Source organism: Nothobranchius furzeri, chromosome 3 (assembly GCF_043380555.1).
Source record: "Nothobranchius furzeri strain GRZ-AD chromosome 3, NfurGRZ-RIMD1, whole genome shotgun sequence".
Taxonomy (NCBI): domain Eukaryota; kingdom Metazoa; phylum Chordata; class Actinopteri; order Cyprinodontiformes; family Nothobranchiidae; genus Nothobranchius; species Nothobranchius furzeri.
Window position 1 is genome coordinate 5,554,634 of NC_091743.1, and position 19,606 is coordinate 5,574,239.

Here is a 19,606-nt window from a genome sequence, read left to right on the forward strand (position 1 = left end):
GACGCTGAGCCAATCTGCCTGTCGATCTTTACGACATTCTTTACGACTCAAATTTTATTATGAATATCTGGAATAGGGCTGCAACAAACGATTATTTGGATAATCGATGAATCGGATGGGGTCTCGACACGATTAATCGATTAATCGGATTACATGGGGAAATTTTTAAAAACTGCTAGGGAAACGTTATTTCTCTCCTTCCTTCACTTTATTAAACACAACATTATTAGAAAACAGTTCAATAGCAGAAAAACAACATGCCATCACCTAAATTGTCTTATAAGGTGTATAGACAGAGACCCTAAGCTACATCTATCTGTGACCTAAAATGCTTGGTCCAATTAATCAGCTTAAGGGCAATTCTCATCTGTTTTGTTTGATATCATCTGTAGACATTTGTCATAACTGGGGATGTCAAACAACTAATTTTTAAATGTAATTAAACATAGGCTGTGAATTAATCAAAATTGATCACTATTTCCAAAAATGACTGAAAAAATAAGTTGTCACACACTCCATGGAAACTTTCAGAGAATCCACAAATAGTGGCTTTCAAATGGTTTTGTTACTTTCTGCAAGTTTATAAAAGCAGCAGATGAGACAGCATGTCTGATAATTTAGTTTTTCATCTGATGATATTAGAACATGTCAGTAATGCCTGAGGGGCTTTTATAAACACTGTATAACTAACACTCCTGGAGAGGGTATGAATTACGATGGTGGCACAGGAGTTAAGTGCTCGCCTCGCAATCGGAAGGTTGCTGGTTCGAGACCCGCTCAGTCTGTCGCTGTCGTTGTGTCCTTGGGCAAGACACTTAACCCACGTTGCCTGCTGGTGGTGGTCGGAGGGACCGGTGGCGCCAGTGCTCGGCAGCCTCGCCTCCGTCAGTGCGCCCCAGGGCAGCTGTGGCTACATCGTAGCTCATCCCCACCAGTGTGTGAATGTGTGTGTGAATGGGTGAATGACTGATTGTGTTGTAAAGCGCCTTGGGGGGTTCCAGGACTCTAGAAGGCGCTATATCAAATACAGGCCATTTACCATTTACACAGAGGCTTCTGGGGAGCCCAGTTATTGGGGGGAGGCATTTTGCCTTGGCCCCCAAAATGTCTTGAAACGGCCCTGGGTGTGTGACTGAGTGTTGAAGGTGACCTGAATAGTATCAAATTTATAAATATGACATGTGTGTAACTTATTGTTTTATACAGGTAAAAACGTGTAGTGGAGATAAATCTACCTACATTTTACTTTTCAACACTTTGTTTTGTTTTCTTGTTTTTATTGAACTATTTCCTGTCCTGTCTGTCTCTCGTCTTCCTGCATCTCCTCATAATCCTCCAGAAAAACTGCTGCCTGGATTCTTAGTTTTTCACCTCATCAGTTACTTCTGAGCAGATAAAGGGATCTCCTGACCGCAAAGCGGAGAGTGCGTTTTCGATGCTGCGTCAGTGAGGTGAAATCACCGCAGCACAGGCGATGAGCTCCGCAGTAGCAGAGCCCTTCAGGCACAAATAAGACAGAAAATAGAGAACATGTGCAGACATGAACGATCGTGTGCTAATTATAGTTTTTTGGTTGCGCCACTTTGAGAATGGACCGTACGCTGGAAGCAGCAGCCTGGATCGCTGCGCACCAATGCGCTGTGCCGCTCTCTGCTCAAAAGAGTCCAAAAATGATATAATATAGAAAACTTTTTTCCGGCTCCCTGGATGTGTAGGATATACAGCTCCCCCATAATTCGATCCCTGCTCCTGGATGAAAAGCCGGGCATTTTCATCAATACAAGAACCCGCAGTCCGGACGCGACGGACAGAGAGTGAAAAGTGGACATGTCCGGGGAAAACGGAACGTACGTCACCATAGTCCTCATAAAGCGGGAAATTATAGATAGAGTATTTTGCTCGTGCCCTGGGCCCTTTAGAGTTCGTGGGCCCTGGGCAATTGCCCAGTTAATCCGGCCTTGGGCGGAACCGGTTCGCAGCAGCGCGAATCCCCCCGCTCATCCAATAAGCGTCGCGCTCACGACTTTAGACTCTTTTTTTACGAGCTTAGGGCATGTCTAGCCTGTGTAATAATCCGGGACTTGGATGAATCACTTTTGAAAAGTTTTTAATTTACCCGGACACAGAGTTCTCTCCTTCCTCGCTGATGAACCCGACATGCTTGCGTTTAAGACGCTGCATCATCCCGTGCCATGCTAAGTCTGACCTAAACGAACGAATGTCTTCGCCTGATTTAACTGAAAATGCTCCCAAACTTAAAAAGCTTTTACTTTTTTGACTCTCGCTGCTTCTGCCATGTTCCTCTTCCAAACAACTGCCGGCTCTCCCTCGCGCTGATCTGTCTGCGCGCAACGGTGGGCGGGAAGGGGGGGGGGGCGCTTTTGGAAGAGTTGTGCGACACAACGAATCGATGACGCAATTCGTTGCCAACGCTTTTAGTAATCGATTTTCATCGAATTTATCGATTCGTTGTTGCAGCCCTAATCTGGAATGTCAATTTTTACTAGGAACAATAGAATTATAGATATCTAGAATACATATCCAGTCTGCTTAATAAATGTGAAAATGAAACACTGTTTACAGCCTTTTCCCAAACCTGACGCAAACTTTTGCTCAGAATATTGTGTGTATATACGCCCCGCCCCCCCCCACACACACACACGAGCGTATGTGTGTGTGATTACAGGTGTCTGTCATAAAATTTGAATATGACAATGTTGATCTATTTAAGTAATTCCAATCAAAAAGTGAAACTTTCATATTTGATTAATCCATTACACACAGAATGATATATTTTAAATGTGTACTTCTTTTAACTTTGATGAATATAACTGACAACTAATGACCAATTAAAAAAGGAATTATATAATTAAAGGAATTATATTATCTATCTATCTATCTATCTCTCTCTATCTATCTATCTCTCTCTCTCTCTCTCTCTCTCTCTCTCTCTCTCTCTCTCTCTCTCTCTATCTATCTGTCCACACACACACACACACACACACACACACACACACACACACACACACACACACACACACACACATCACGATGATGTTTGTATAGCTACTGAAAAGCTTTTGCTGCAGCAGCTTTTAACTCATAAATGTGATTTAATGTGACAGAACTTTGGTGACTGTGGACCGCTCCCGGGCTCTCCCCGTGACCGCCTGGCTCGGTACCGTGGAGTCACCAGGGGGCACGCACATAGTCCTAATGATGATAATAATAATGAGAAGAAGAATGCTTAAGGAGAGAGTCTCCGCGGCTCCACTGCGCTCCGAACGCCTCCCCGGCTCGGCGTGATGGAGCAGCGCGCCTAGCTCCATGTGTCCGGCGGGACTGCCCCTGTGTGTGTTTTCTGGGGAAGATCATATTGGATCATATTGTTGGCAGGACGTTGTTCCTCCTGCAGCCCCCCCACCCCCCAGTCTATCCCGACGTAGTTGTGAATTGAACATGGCGACTGTACCAGTATATTGCATCTGCAGATTACCTTACGACGTGACCCAGTTTATGATCGAGTGCGATGCCTGTAAGGACTGGTTCCACGGCAGGTAAGGCCGGATGGCTCACGGAGCCGTTTTTCAGCTTCTTTGCATTTGGGGGGAAACAAAAATGGCGAAGACTCGCTGGCGTTTGACAGCTTTGTGGCTCTCCGTCGCTCTGCATCTGAAGAGAGGCCGCTCGGAGAAGAAGAAGAAGGCGGAGTTAAATATAGCAGACCGGGGTTGTGACATTTTTCTTGAATAACACCGAACGGATTCCCAAGATTAAAGATTCTGCCGTAAATTGTGTGATTTGGCTAAGGGCTCCGGCTATTTCCTGCGTTCAGCAGCGATTTACAGTCCTGCTTGTTCCCGAACTAAACTCTTCTCTCGCCGTTGGGTCAGGACTGGACGGTAACGAGGGAAGCCTCGACAGTCTCCCTTCGTTTCTGTCTCATTTCCGTCCTCCTGCACCACTTTCACACCCTGATCCACCTCAGCTACTTCCGAACGTTGTCAGCCTTGCACGGAGAGCCGCTCTCGCTGTCCGTTTAGACGGAACGTGGTTGGAAATCACGAGCCGAGCCCAGGCAGCGGCTATGGCTGACAATAGCCGCTGGATCACGTCCTGAAGCCAGAATAAAAACCGAACCTACACAGGTCTGGGCTTCTGGACCGTGGCTGGTTGTTACGCTGTCTCTGTGGGATCAGACACACACGGATGACTGCCTGTCCATCACTGCCCCGGTCCTACATGAGCTGTACCGATCCCCGTTTAATCCCCGTCAGGATCTCGTTATTTAGCTCGTCGCTGCTTTACTAGTCCTGACTCGGCTTCCTCCCCGCTCCCGGTGGAGCTCAGGGCAGTTCGGAGGCGTTCGGCTTGGTTCTGGACGGCTTTGCTTTAAAGGATCATTTGTTAAAAACGTTTCTTTGACAGAATCTTGTTTACGCGCCTGAATGTTAACCCTTTAGTGCTTCGTGGCTTCGGCGTGAAGCTGCTGACCAGCTAGAAGAACCTTTATGTCCTCCTGGAACAACCAGGGCCCGCAGTGTCAGAGCTTCGTGTAATCCGTGCTTTAAATGTTGACTTTTATCATCAACACAAAGACCCCCAACCCTACCTCAGCTTTTCACCCCAGTTCACCATAGAACCGTGTTTGCTGTCTAAATGCATTTCTGCACGTCCTCATTTGAGCTAAATCAGGATTATGGTATATACACTGAGAATGCATGTCAGCAGATATGATGTGAGGAGTTATAATCCGCTTATTAATACATTGAATTGATCTTTGTTCCGTTCCTGAAGGAGGTGGTGAGTTGTCATGCTGTCTACCTGCAGCTTGGTTCCGGGTCAGTGAGACCGCCAGTGGTGGTTTTTGCAGCGTAAAATGGAATAAAAATAAATAAAAAGGAAACAAATAACTAAATTAGAAATGTTTTATGCACAATGTTGTTCTCTTCAGCTTGGAAGGATATGTGAATGATGAAGCTGATGCTGACAGCACGAGTTTAAAAGGAAACAAGCATCTGCTGTTTAACAGTCAGCTCAGAAAGCAGGTGTAACCTGGGCTAATTAACAAAAGCTCACTGCAGGGACAAGCCTTTATTAGTGTCGTTGGGCGAGTTCTTTCAAAGAGATCTTTCACTGAGAAACCATTTTTTACTCAATATTTTTGAAAACGATCAGTTTATCATGCAGGCTGAACATGAGAATAGTCTCCTACACCTATTTCCTGCATTAGCTTCTGATAAAAACAGACGGTGAAACTGTTGGATTAGAAAATCCTGACAGATCTACGTCACACTGTCACTTAACATTTATGGGCTCACCCATCTTGACTCGCGACGAGGAAGGCTGTTGTTGGCACCCGATTTGGTGTCCTAGGTGAGATTAGTCCTATAAGAACAAGTCCTTTAACATTGACACACGCTGGATCTCAGGTATGTTTTAACCAGCTTCTATCAGGAGAAGCTCCTCTCTGCAGCAGCAACCGCCACTGGCATTGTCACAGCAATCCTCAGGGCCACCAGCATGTTAGCTGATGGACCCTCTGTGAACTACCTCCACCTTCATCTTACCAGACAGCTGAGGTCAGTCAGCAGGCCTAAAGCCGCTTTGAGAGACTCGACGTGTGGGTGTCCTCAGGCTGCTGAGTTTATGCTGTCTGTCCCTTCAGCTGGAAGCAAATCAGACATGTGTAGACATTAATCCTCCAGTAAGGTCACACAGTGATGTAGATGACAGGACATCAGGTGTTAAACACACCTGAATAACAGTAACAGGACTTCAGCGGTAACGTGTTATTATAGAGCACACATGCTTTAAGCTGAACTTTAGGTAAGGGGCGATGGTGCTGATGATTCTGCTGCTGACTGACTTGTAGCTACTTTCAGACTTAAAGCACATCCAAACTGCCACGCCACTGCATTTGGTTTGTTGTGTCCTTCTACTTCATTTTATAAGTAAAATTATAGAGTTTATTAATAAGGTTGCTATGTACTAGGGCTGGGCGATACATCAATATTTTTAAAATATCGATATAATTTTTAAACAAGAAACACTCGCGGCCGAGTATGAAGCGGCTGGGATGAGGATCAGCACCTCCAAATCTGAGACCATGGTTCTCGACCGGAAAAGGGTGGCTTGCCACCTCCGGGTCGGGGGAGAGGTCCTACCTCAAGTGGAGGAGTTTAAGTATCTCGGGGTCTTGTTCACGAGTGAGGGTAGGAGGGATCGGGAGATCGACAGGTGCTACTGCATTAGCAGCTGCACCTGCTACTGCATTAGCAGCTGCACCTGCTACTGTATTAGCAGCTGCACCTGCTACCGTATTAGCAGCTGCACCCGCTACTGCATTAGCAGCTGCACCTGCTACTGCATTAGCAGCTGCACCTGCTACCGTATTAGCAGCCGCACCCGCTACTGTGTTAGCAGCTGCACCCGCTACCGTATTAGCAGCTGCACCCGCTACTGTATTAGCAGCTGCACCCGCTACTGTGTTAGCAGCTGCACCCGCTACCGTATTAGCAGCTGCACCCGCTACTGTATTAGCAGCTGCACCCGCTACTGTATTAGCAGCTGCACCTGCTACTGTATTAGCAGCTGCACCCGCTACTGTATTAGCAGCTGCACCCGCTACTGTATTAGCAGCCGCACCCGCTACTGTATTAGCAGCTGCACCCGCTACTGTATTAGCAGCTGCACCTGCTACTGTATTAGCAGCCGCACCCGCTACTGTATTAGCAGCTGCACCTGCTACTGTATTAGCAGCAAAACAACAAACTGCATGCATGCAGTTTCTCAGTGACTTTAAAACATCACCTCCACCATTAAACTTTTTCTGATGCTCCACATACAGAAAAATATCCCTTACCAGGGTTTTTAGAATAAATAAAAAAAAATCAGAAAATAAGTTTAAATGTTAAATAATAGTTAACATCACTTAAATGCAACAGCAGATTCTCTCGTTGCTACTGAGCATTTTCTCCACTTATGTGGTTATGATATAAGGCTGTTGCTGTAACTGGGAAGTGAAGTGTGCTGGGCCAAACTAGGAGAATATTAAGATTTTCTGAGGGAAAGAGAAAAACAATTGTCTACCTTTCAGAAGAGGAACTGGCAAAAAAACTACATGAAAAATATGTGAAAACGTTTGTTTTTAACCCCAAATTGAACAAGTTTACCTAGATCTTAAAAAGCAGCTCAGATGATGAAACTGCAACTATGATTCTGATAACTAGCTAACACATTGAACTAGCTCCTCTAAGATAACCGGCTAGCAGAGCTTCTGACTGACAGTTTATGTGCAGCAGCAAATCAACTGTCATAAAAGCTCATAAAGGGAAAATCACTTTGATGTGTGGGGGAACTTTTCCAGGCCCTCTTTAGCAGGGTGGGACTGGGAGGAGAGTGCTGTAGCCTTTTAGCTGGAAGCTAACCAGAGCCTGGGGCTAACGGTGGGTTGGTTCACCGGCACGTGTCGGAGTCAGCCCGGTTATTATCAGCTGCTTAACGACACCGAGCGGACTCACGTTTGAAAGCAGCGCTGATTCCAGAAACCTCAGCACAAAGTGAGTTCGTTAATCTGAGCCAGCATGACGAACAAGGGAAGCGAGCGGCAGCGGAAAGCGGGGACGGAGCGGAGCGCATATAGTGGAATTTTGGGGTAAGGGTTTACGTAGGGGGCGGGCTTATTACGTGAACGGACCCATCTGATTGGCCGCATATCAGAAGGGCTACATTTGATTGGTCCAATAATACTTCCGCGTAAAAAACAGAGCTGGTTTACAAAAAGTTGATGCTTGACACGGATGGAAATGTTTGAACCAAACATTTATCGCCGTTTTTGACGTGCTTTGCGATGGGCCTATCGCACGTCCTGTTATCCCGATGACGATAATTTTTCGATATATTGTGCAGCCCTAGTTCAAAGCCAATGGAGTTCTGTTTGTCCATCCTGCTTGTGCGGAGAGACGAGTCAAACCCCTCCCTCCCCTGTGTAATCAGGAAACATCTACCGATAGTCGGAGTGGTCAAATTACTGCGTCTCCTTTTTGACCAGATGTTGAATGGTCAAACTGTACCTAAAAACTGACCATTACAGGACATTACACTTTTATTACATCAAGGCTTGATTACTGTAATTCTTTGTACCTTGGTGTTTTACAATCCCGCCTCTCACATCTACAGTTGGTGCAGAATGCTGCTGCACATCTGCTCACTGGGAAGAAAACGACGGAGCATGGTACTCCTGTCCTGGCCTCACTGCATTGGCGCCTGTTCGTTTTAGAATCCAGTACATGGTGCTTTTATAGGCTTTTAAATCTCTGCATGGCCTTGCTCCAGACTACCTCTCTGAGCTTCTGGTTTTTTATTCCCCGGCACGGTGTCTGAGGTCGGCTGATAGGATGCTCCTGGAAGTCCCGAAAACAAGACGAGGTGACGGGGCTTTCTCTGTAGCGGCCCCTGGGCTCTGCAATGCTCTGCCATTGAGCATTAGGTCGGCCTCTTCACTGCCTGGTTTTAAATCTCTTTTGAAAACCTATTTTTATGATTGGACTTTTAACCCAGCATGAGGGTCTTTTTGGTGTTTTATCAGTGTTATTTCTTAAGCTTTAGTTTTTATGCATTTTCATGTTGTGTATTGTTTTTATGTTTTTAATGTCTGTGAAGCACTTTGGTCGGTTCTATACCGTTGTAAGGTGCTATACAAATAAAGTTGCCTTGCCTTGCCATGTGATCTTCAGTTGATGCAATTACATCATTATAAATTATTTTGCTTAACATGATAAATATTTTTTCTCTGGACAAGAAATATACGATATGGCCCACCTCTAGAAGAAATTTAATTAATTTTACATTAATTATAAATATATAATTAAAAAGTGCCTACTGGACATTAGATACATGTCTAGCTTTCAACTGTGTGTGTGTGTGTGTGTGTGTGTGTGTGTGTGTGTGTGTGTGTGTGTGTGTGTGTGTGTGTGTATGTGTGTGTGTTAACAGACAGCTGCACCAGTGTTTCTAAAGCTCAGACTGGTAGAGAATAGGCACTAAGGTTAAAGTTTGACTAGAATCAATACATTTTCATGCATTTAATCTACTGATTTATGTTTATAATTTCTCAAGACAGCTTGAAGTGAGTTAACTTGTAAATATTTTACAGGAGGAAAAATATTGAGATAAATATCATACATCGGAATTCAGCAAAAAGATATCGAGATATAAGTTTTGGTCTATATCACCCAGCCCTACAATGTACAAATAACTATTTATTTGACTAGTGATTCCTACGTGTACTGTAATTACTAACTAGGTTGTATTGTTCATTAACAGCAATAATACCATAGCAGTGTGAAAGAGACCACAGACATCTGGCTAAACTCACCTGCTTCATGGTGGCGTTGGTGTAGATGTTTCGTCAGAATCTCCAGCAGCTGTTAGGGTGCATCTAGACAGATACAGATAGACAATATCAACCATAGAAAACAGGTGAATTAACTATAAGTGAGCGTAATCTATAGAGCACATTTCAATGCAATAGTCACAAAGTGCTGTACATGACAAGCAGACAAAATCCCGATAAACCAAAACAAAAAACACAATCAATGAAATCCTTTTTAAAAAGACTGATTTTAAGTTGACTTTTCAGATGTCCTCTGAGGACTGTTCTGTCTCTATTTAACAGTGGGTTAACCCTAACCCTCTGACATTTACATATTAACAGTTTTGCAACAATAATCTGTTGTTATCATTTAAAAAGAAACTATCAAAGTGAATCTTACCAAAATGCAAACCATTTTCAGAGAAAATGAAAAGTTGCAAAGTATCTCTTTAATGAGCGTCTATAACTAGTCAGCAGCTGCATGATAACGCATGACTAGAACATTTCTGAAGAAAATTTGAAAGGGGCCTGCCATCTGGCGCAAGACAGCAGCAACATGGTGAAAAGCCAGGTGCCAGGTAGCTTTAGCTCACCTTGACGCTAGTTAAGAATGCAGTTGCTCATATATAAACCCAGACATTACTAACCAAACAACCGGTCTTAACACTGAAGCAGTCAGACATGAAAGCAGGTCGGGGGTGAAAAAGTTGACACCCCCCCCCCCCCCCCCCCCCCATGTCCTCGGCAACTTTAAATTGGGCAAAGGAGCCACTGCAAGCCATAATTATCACAATTCTAGCAAGTAAAGGCTTGAAATAGCTGGCTTTGCATGTAATAAGTCAGTGTCATAGATTAGTTTTACCGTTGAATTACTGAAATAATTGAACTTTTGCACCATATATAAGCAAACACAGCAGGTGACACACATACATGCACACACACATACACACACACACACACACACAAACACACACACACACACACACTAGGGCGATTATTTTTAAAACGATTATTCTGACGATTATTTTATCGAATAGTCGACTATTCTAATGACTATTTAGAAAATTAATCTAATGATTATTTTTCGATTGCACAATTAACAAAAACCAGAAAATCTCTAATAAATTCCTCAAAAAAATGGATAAATTGTTACTGTAAGAGAATAAACACTACAGGCCTTCCATTTTGTATAACACTGCTTTTATTGTGTTGCGGTTGGTTATGTTCTGGTGACGTGTAGATCTTGGGAGTGCAGGCTGCTGCCTGAGAGGTGGTTGGAGACAGAGTGTCTCCATGCTGCTTTGTTTTGGTCACTTATGGGCGTGAGGCGAGTGGTGTTACGACCCTTCCTGGGGAGTTTGGCTCATGAGCAAAAAGGAAGGGACAATAACGGGATTTAAAACTTAAAATGATGATCAGGTTTATTTACAACTACAAAAAATCATAAATCTTTCCATCCACAGGTTGGGAATAATAAAACTAATTCTGCCTGTGGGGAATTAAAACAAAAGTACGAATAAGTAGGGATGTCCCACTGGGCAAAGATTACTGGGTTCTGGACCAAAATAAGGATCTCCAAAGGTCCAAACTCTAAACTGGGCGGTTAAACCAAACTCAAGGTGATGTTTTAAACTAAACCGAAAACCCACAAAACTCTAAATGTAATAAAAGGGAGATCTACACCACAAAAAAGATGAACTCTAAACCAAAACGTAACAGCTTATCCCAACGCCAGAAGCTGTTAGCGAAGATGCTAACAGTAGCTTTACCAACGTTAAGTTCAAGTTACCAAGTTTAAATAAACCAAAACACCCAGCAAACAGAGCAGCACGGAGGAGAGACTGCTACCACCAAAACAGCTCTCCTCATGTCTGAAAGAAGCTCCTTTATGAAGGGAGAAACGCTCCCGGTGATGTTCTACATCTGCGATAGAGACGAAGTAGTGCATCTGACCCCGGAAGTTGTTGTCCGTTGCCGGGAGACGAAGGCGGGCAAAACAGGAAAGGAATCTCGTAGCGGACGGACATTGTTCCGGTTCTTCGGTATTTGGCGGAGATGTTAGTGAAGGCGGAGAAGAGGGCCAACTAGAGGAAAAACAGGCAGATTCCTCCTCTATTTACAAACTCCTTGGGATGCAACAAGTGGGCGCGGTGCGTCGACTTCCGGATCTGACGTCGAGAAATTTTTAGAATCGAGCCGTCGACGTCGTCGAGGTTTCACTACAGCCCTAACACACACACACACACACACACACACACACACACACACACACACACACACACACACACACACACACAGACACACACACACAGAAGGATGTAAGTGAGTAGATGTCATCACCTGCATTCTAGTGTTTTTTAACAGGTTTTTTAATATATAGAAAATATTGCTTTTACATTAACAACGTCAACAAGTTATGGGTTAAAAACTAAATAAATTATTATTGCAATAAGATAAATACAAAAATAACATTTTTGGCCTGGTTTGTTTGTTTGTTTGAATGTTTTAATTCCAGAAATGTGATGAAGCTCTGCTGCGGAAAAGCCAGAACTATAAAGGATCCGGACTTTCTAGTAATGATTGTTGGAGGTTTATTTTATATTACTGATAATCAGTGTTGGAAACATTACTTTTAAAAAGTTATTAGTTATAGTTACTGATTACTTTGTCAAAAGGTTACTCAGTTACTTACTGAGTTATAAGATTATAAAAGTAACTAATTACCAAGACATAAAAATATTTAGCTACTTTTATTTTAAAAAAAAATGCAAGAAAAATGAGGTTGTCTCCTAAGTTACCACAATACTGAAACATAAATGACTGGAACATAATAAAAAGTATGTCCAAATATTTTTATAAAACTGCATAAATGAGCACTTAACAGGAGGAACTACAAACAGGAACATAATGCTTAATGTTGCATTTTTGCTTTGTTAAAAGGTACGTGAATTATTGCAAAATACAGGGGTAGGAATCTTCTGAGTTCTTACTTCATCCTACTCGCTTTCAGACTTTTGATATGTTAGTAATATGTGCGAACTGAGGCACATAACACATAATGTTGTTTGTCTTGAATAAGTAATAGGTGTATTATTTTATTCCATTTCTTTTTTATTATTTGTTCTAAATAAATAAATAAATAAATAAATAAATAAATATTTAACAAGACCCCAATCAGCTAAAATTTATAACTGCAAATAGAAACACCTGTAAAGGTTCCTCAGCCTTTAAATGGTCTCTCAGTCTACTTACATTACTGAAATGAATGCAATTTTGCACAGTATTCAAAATTTTCCAGCTTCACATAATTGTGTGTATTTAGTAGCATTTATTTAACCATTTCTAGTAATGTTAAATAAATAAATAAAAATCCTAGAAAATGACACTAGAAGAATCACAAATCTGATGGAGGACTTAAAGAGCAAGTTGCAGCTTAGAGACTCCCATGAACCAATGTTTATTTAGAGAAACATAATAGAAACTCGTTTTAAACATTTTTTACACAAACATAAACTATTTAGGCTTTCAGAGTCATTTTTGTGAGAAAGTTTTTTTTTTTGGCCAAACCAAGTGACGTCATCTGAGGGAGTCCTGTTAGCTTAATCCAGTGAAAAATATCGATTATAATGCCGGCGCTGACACACAGAGGAAACTTTAAATGTTTACAATTATACTCATGATGGACCAAAACCATAAAGTAATGAGTTTGCTACTTGCCCCAGAGGGCAGAGACGAACCAGAGGGAGAAACCATCGGCCAAAGCAGAGGAGTAGCGGGGGTGGGGTGGCGGGGGGGCGGGTGGGGGCAGGTGTCTGGTGAGTTAACAATGTTAGCTTAAACTCGTGTGTTAACATCACAATATTGTGCTGATTACTATCATGTACCAGACAATTAAAATAGTATCGGTCAGTTAATATAATATTAATACTAACGAGTATCTGTCAGCGGTCTCATACTCGTTAATATTCGTTCACCTAACGTAGTTTAGCTCTTAGAGAGAGGAAGAGAGACGCCTGTCATCCAGCTCTGGAGCTCATGCGGCCTTCTGTGAGCTGGATTTGACCCAAACACGAGCAAGACAGTCAAGCTGGTATTTTTAAAAGCTGCGCATCCTCTCCTGGTGGTCCAGGTGGCGGTTCTGATCCGGTTCCGACCCGGAAACCAGCTGGCCCACTGATTCGCGCATCTCTTCTGGTGGTCGGTTCTGACCTGGTTCTGTTGATGATATGAGCTCCAGAAATCCGCATTTAATTTTTTAAACCCTGCCTCGGGTCTCCGGAGCCCAGCGCAGACCTCCCTGACCCGGTACCGACCGATGCGGACTACAGAAGTCCGTCTTTCAGCTGCAGAAACGCCCTCAGGCACGGCGATAGAGGCGTTGTTCCTCTGATCTGGAAACCCGTGGACTCGATGTCCAGACAGGCTGGAGTTGGCACAGCCTTCACACACTCTAGTTTATCAACATGAACACAACCCAACACTAGTAAACACACACTGACTGGATCACATGACCTCTCACCCTACAACTAGCCACTCTCCACACTGAGCTGAGGCAGCGCCGAGCTTCTAACTCCCTTTGGTTACATCAGAGGTTCAGATTTAGAAAAAAGCTTTGCTTAGAAAGGCCCCGTTCTACTAGAAACACTCTGCTGTTGAGTATTTTAAAACCAAATATCCACAATACGCTTTTTAAATAGAATTTTTTGGACAGCATTTTATATGAAATATAAAAAAATTTAACCTGCAATTTGATCTTTAAATGTACAAACTTGGGTCAGGCCCAAACACAGAAGAGCTGAAGCTGGGTGGCAAACACACACGGGTAGTTCTAATAACACCTGAGCTCCGTGACGTCTGAGACTGATGCATCAGTGTTACAGCGGGACCAAAGACATGATCAGAAACAGGTTACAGCTGGATGACCTAGGAAGGCAGAAGATCAGGACGTCTGAGCGGTGAACAGGTGAGCGGACCTTCAGGACGTCCCGCTGTCACGCCAAGAAGGGCACGGCTGGCCCCTTGAAGAGCAAGTCACCCCCTACAAGAGTATTACTCCACTCCTACTTCCTGTTTGAAAAATGCAACAAATGCTGTTGCCTAGCAGACCGAGAGGGCGGAGCCACTAACAAATACACACACGCGCACGCACACACACACACACACACACACACACACACACACACACACACACACACACACACACACACAGGCTCACAACAACATTGTGACGTCATATGGTACCAGCTAACGTTCTAGGGTACCTCTTAGCCAATAGCGGTGGCAGATTTAAATTCAAATGCAGTGCAGAGTTTTTACCTGACAACGGCAGAACACTGACAGTTTCAGGCAGAACATTTAAATTTGAACTAAAATGCACTAAGGTGCAAAACTATTGCCCACATGTGTCTGCGGCACGATTAGACACTCATTTGTATAGTTTATCAGAAAAAAAAAGAGTTGATTTGGGGTGACTTGCTCTTTAAATAACAGCTGTCTTCATTCATTCATTCATTCAAATAGACTCTTGACATAAACCCCACAGCATGTTGGATTACTCGCATGCTCAGAGGGTTGCACCAGGCCCAGTCAGTGGAAGGTCATTTCCTGATGCTAAACCTGAGTCTTTCTGCTGGAATCTTATTTCCTTTGTTTTTGTGTGCAAATGGTGCAACGTTATATGTTCATTTGTTCTTACGTTTAGTTTCCCTGGAGCTGGAGTCCCTTCCCTCCACACCGTCCTTCTAAAGACGTCATGAACTGTGCTGTCACATGTGGTGGTAGGCAGTAAAAGGCTGTGGCGTTCCCACGGACATAAAAGGACTTGATGAATTCCCAGTTCACTGATTTTTCAAGCAGCAGCTCCAGATGGGAGGAATTAGTTTGTGCAGGCTGACAGTTTTATTTCATAGAGAGAGACCGAGCAGGGTATCACTGGGGGCGATGATGAGCATTAGTCTAGTTTGTTGTAGTTATTATTATTTATTATTTAATTACCTACGAGAAGTTTTGCTGTGAAGCTCTCAGGTCCAACACTGAGTCAGCTGATTTATTTTGAAGCTTTTGTCTTTGTTACCATTCTTTTATGCTCATCCAGCCACAAAGTCTGTAACAAACTCACATTTCTCCACTGCTGCTGGGTTTTTATGTGCACAATAGCTATAAGATAGGCTAATGCTAGCAGAGTGTCTGTTTCTCCTTCTGGTTCTGACCAGTCGTGTACTGACTAAACTTGCAGAGAAGTAGTTTTAACCTCAGTTTGGATCTCGTTCCGTTTTAAACGATGTCCTTCTGTCACACTGAGGCTGAATCTATCCCTATCATCATTACAGACATTTCTAAAGGGAGTCTAAGTCACTTCCGCATCACGGGTCCCTGGAAGAACGAAAAAATGAATGTAAGTCAACGGGGCTAAAAACGCAATTTTCTAATCCGCTTTGCCTTATGCCCTGGACAGAGCCGGATTAAATAAATGGACTACACTAGGCAGGCTGCATTTTATAGCCCCCCCCCCCCCCCCCTCCATCGATGTAATTTAATGAATTGAAATCTGAAACTTACCAAAGTTACTTATAAAAGTTCATTCACATTTTACGTAGCCTAGTCTTTGGTTACAAATTGGTTGTTTGTATGTAAAACATTCAATCAGACAATTTTTTTTATATTAATTATACGTCATTACACAGCTGTATTAAATGCTAATAAATTATCCTCATCTTATCCATTGGGAGTGTCAATGTCAAGGCGGTACCAGTAAATAACCACTAGGTGTCATTAGGGATGCACCGATGGATCGGCATTTGATCGTAATCGGCCGATAGCGCCCCTATCGGTTTTACTCGGAGTTTTCAAAATAGATCAAAGCAGACCGATCAGGTAGGGTTGTCACGGTAACCGGTGTAGCGGTAAACCCCTGTAAAAAAAAAGTTGACAATAATAATAACCGTCTTGTTTTAAAAAAAACTATATTATCGGTGGATTGCCGTGGCTGCGGTGTAGGCGCGGTGACCCTTACCAGCCACCGTATCATCTGCTGAAGTTGCCGGCGGCACATGCGCACTTTGTTGTTTACAACCAAAACTTTCTTGAAGCCAAAGCTGAAATAATGGCCAAAGGAGGAGACGGCAGCGCTCAGGAGAACAATTATTATCCCTCAAAGAAGACAAAGTCGGAAGTACGGGCATCTTTTAGATATTTGAAGAAAGCCGAGGGACAGTTGATAGAAGACGGCTATCCTGTTTGCAGCATGTGCAGAAAAAGTGTCTGTGAAAGTCAGCAACTCTTCAAATCTCATGACACATCAGCGTGACCATCACCCACAACTCTACAGTCAACGCAAGGCAAGCTAACGTTAGCATTTTAGCTAAAATGCGTGATCCGAGGATTTGGGTTGAGGGAGAAAGCAACGAGTCGCTATATAAAGCAGCCGCAGCGCCGCTACCTGCATATAAACCGTGTCGCGGACACCGCCATGTTGAAATGACGCTATGCATTACGGGGCTCCCAGGGGCCGATAAGAGTTGGTCTCTCTCCGAGAATAATTATGAATTTAACAATGATTACTGCCTGATGACATTTCCCACATCTGCAAAGCTCACTGGAAGAACACAAACCGAGGACGATATTTTCCTGATATAGGGTTTATTACTCAAGTAAGGGTAAAAAAGTATCTGATTAGAAGGCTACTTGAGTACTGAGTATCATCTGAACTAATATTTTTAAATGATGACATCAAACAGACATAAAACAAGAATATATGGGCAAATATTGGTATTTTAAAGACTAAAGGGAAAAAATGTAAACAAATAAACAACATAATTAAAAAATAACACATTTTAGGCAAAATTTAGACACAAACTGAGGACAATATTTCCTGACATACAGGGTTCATTTAATTGTGTGAAAATGTAGCACGTTTAAAAAAAATACTGCGATAATACCGAAAACCGTGGTAATTTTGGACACAATAACCGTGAGGTTAAATTTTCACACCATGACAACCCTAATACAGACCATTTTCGATTAGGTTACATTTCCTTTATTCCCAGATTATGTAGTTTGTAGCACTCATTATAATGTTGTAGAAAATTTCTGGCCAATCCACGTGATCGGTATCGGTGATCGGCAGCAAAAAACCTGATCGGTGCATCCCTAGATGTCATTAAACTATGTAAACCGAGCAAATATATTCATCTTATTTGCTCTGTTTACATTTAATCAACACATTTAATTAAAAAGATTTTCTGCAAAATACAATAGCTTACAACATTTATAAATGTTGACAAATTAATCACATGATAGTGGAAAGACATTCAAGAAGAAATAGATTCATTTGAATGGACTGAAGCATGTTTTAAAGGCACAAAAACAAACTATAAACACACAGCTTAAATTATTACAGTATAAATTTTATACAATCTATAATCTTAAAAGAAAGTATTTTAATAAAATGAAAACGTTATCTTAAGTTTTGATCTTGCTTTATGCTCATTCAGGCTGTTGTTGCCTCTGCTGAATCAGAAATTCTGTGTGAATTTTCTGAGTGTGAACTTATTGTTAGTTTTGTTATTTGAACATTAATAAAAATATTTAAAAATAAAAATTAATAAAACCAGCAACACTTACCAAGGAAGCCATTTAGCACGCTCCACTCCGGAATAATCTTCAGCCTTCCAGCATCACAGGCCTCAGTCACTGCAGAAACACGTCTAAAGAAATGTTCCTTGGTTAAGCTTTGGTTCATGTCTCCACATTTCCTCTGTGATGCAGAGAAATATGCAATATTTTGAGAGGGATGGTTTAGTGCAAAGTACTCACGCATCCTGTCATCAGTTTGGTTGTGTACCACTGCAAGGTCAGATGTAGCTTGTTAACACCCTTTCTGGGTCTAGAGGCTCCTGCTGTAAGACTAGATTGGGCTCATTTCTGGCTGGCTGCTGTTCTTCCAGTTCATCCTTCTGTGACGGCGTTGGTGCTACAGCGTCTTCCGCCGCATTTCCCGCCGCATCTTCCACCGCATCTTCGGGCTGTGTCTGCTCTGGGTCTGGCCTCTGGCTCTGCTGACTCGAGCAGGTTCACAGCTGTCGGACGGCTGCCCGAGCAGCCCAACAGAAACTTCTGTAAAGCCCCCGCCGTCTCTTCTTTTGTTCCTCTTCATTTTTTTTTTTTTTTACGTTTTGCCGCACCCGAAAGCATCGTGAAAGTTAGCCTACTCAAAAACACCTGCTAGCTTTGTTGTGTCCCGCTCTGACTGACTGCTTCTCTGACATCCTTAATTGGGTGGCGCCAGGGGCGGATTAAGGACTGAAGAACATCCGGGGCTTAACACACGCGCGCACGCGTGATACGCACTAGTCAGCATCATATTTGTCTTGTACCACATAATTTTTAATCTGAAGCTACATATTAAGCATTTTCAGGGCAGAGGCAAACCAGCAGCACAACAAATATTTTCAAATAAGACTCACAAACCTGAGTCAACACCAGTCTCATCAAAGCTGGGGTTCTGTCGCCGTACTTTTGGTCTAAAAAACGTCCTTATGTCCATCTTCACTCATGCGTTTCAGGCAGAGTGTAGAAGAAACCGGCTGCTGAAGGGCTTCTTCAGTGGTGGAGGCTCAGGCAGGCTGTATACAAACTACTGCCAGCTGCTCCCTCTCTGTTGGACTTTGGTACTGCATGTTACTTCCGGGATTTAGATCCGGGGCTTTCCATGAAACATCTGGGGCTTCAGCCCAGGTAGCCGGGCCTAACGCCGCCCCTGGGTGGCGCCCAAGTTGTAGAATACAGTCATGGGCTGGCGTTAATGTGACGTAGCTAATGTAACGTCTATGGTTAAGATAAACATTATCACTATTTTTAGTTAATTAATAAATATTGAAATAAACTGTAGATAGGAGTCCTATCCACAAATTATATCAAAGGAGATTTGTACATTTCATTTTAAATTAATTAATTTTTAATTTTGTCCCTCTGTCTGGGCCCCATCCAGCTAATCAGGCCCTAGGCACGTGCCTACTTTGCCTTTGCGTTAATCCGGTGTCGGTACAGTATCTGCTCGGGTGCAAGATCGGCTCGGGGTCCTTCGACTGCCGATGACGTCAAAGTACGGCAAACCCACTCGGACAAAATACACTACACATCTATACTGTTGGAAAGAATTTAGCAGTTTCGTTATTAAAATAATGTTTCTTAAGACGTAAGTTTGTGTTTATAATAGTATTTGTAAAATAA

The 19,606-nt window shown here is 42.8% G+C and overlaps 1 protein-coding gene across 1 annotated transcript in view; it reads left to right on the forward strand.

Moving 5' to 3' along the window:
• The first annotated feature begins 3,196 nt into the window (after positions 1-3,196).
• Positions 3,197-19,606, forward strand: part of phf2 (PHD finger protein 2) — a 105,625-nt gene continuing 89,215 nt past the window's right edge. The window contains exon 1 of the mRNA XM_054738168.2: positions 3,197-3,557. Coding sequence (XP_054594143.2) covers positions 3,328-3,557 — 230 coding nt within the window. The 5' untranslated portion in view covers positions 3,197-3,327. The remainder of the gene's footprint in view (positions 3,558-19,606) is intronic.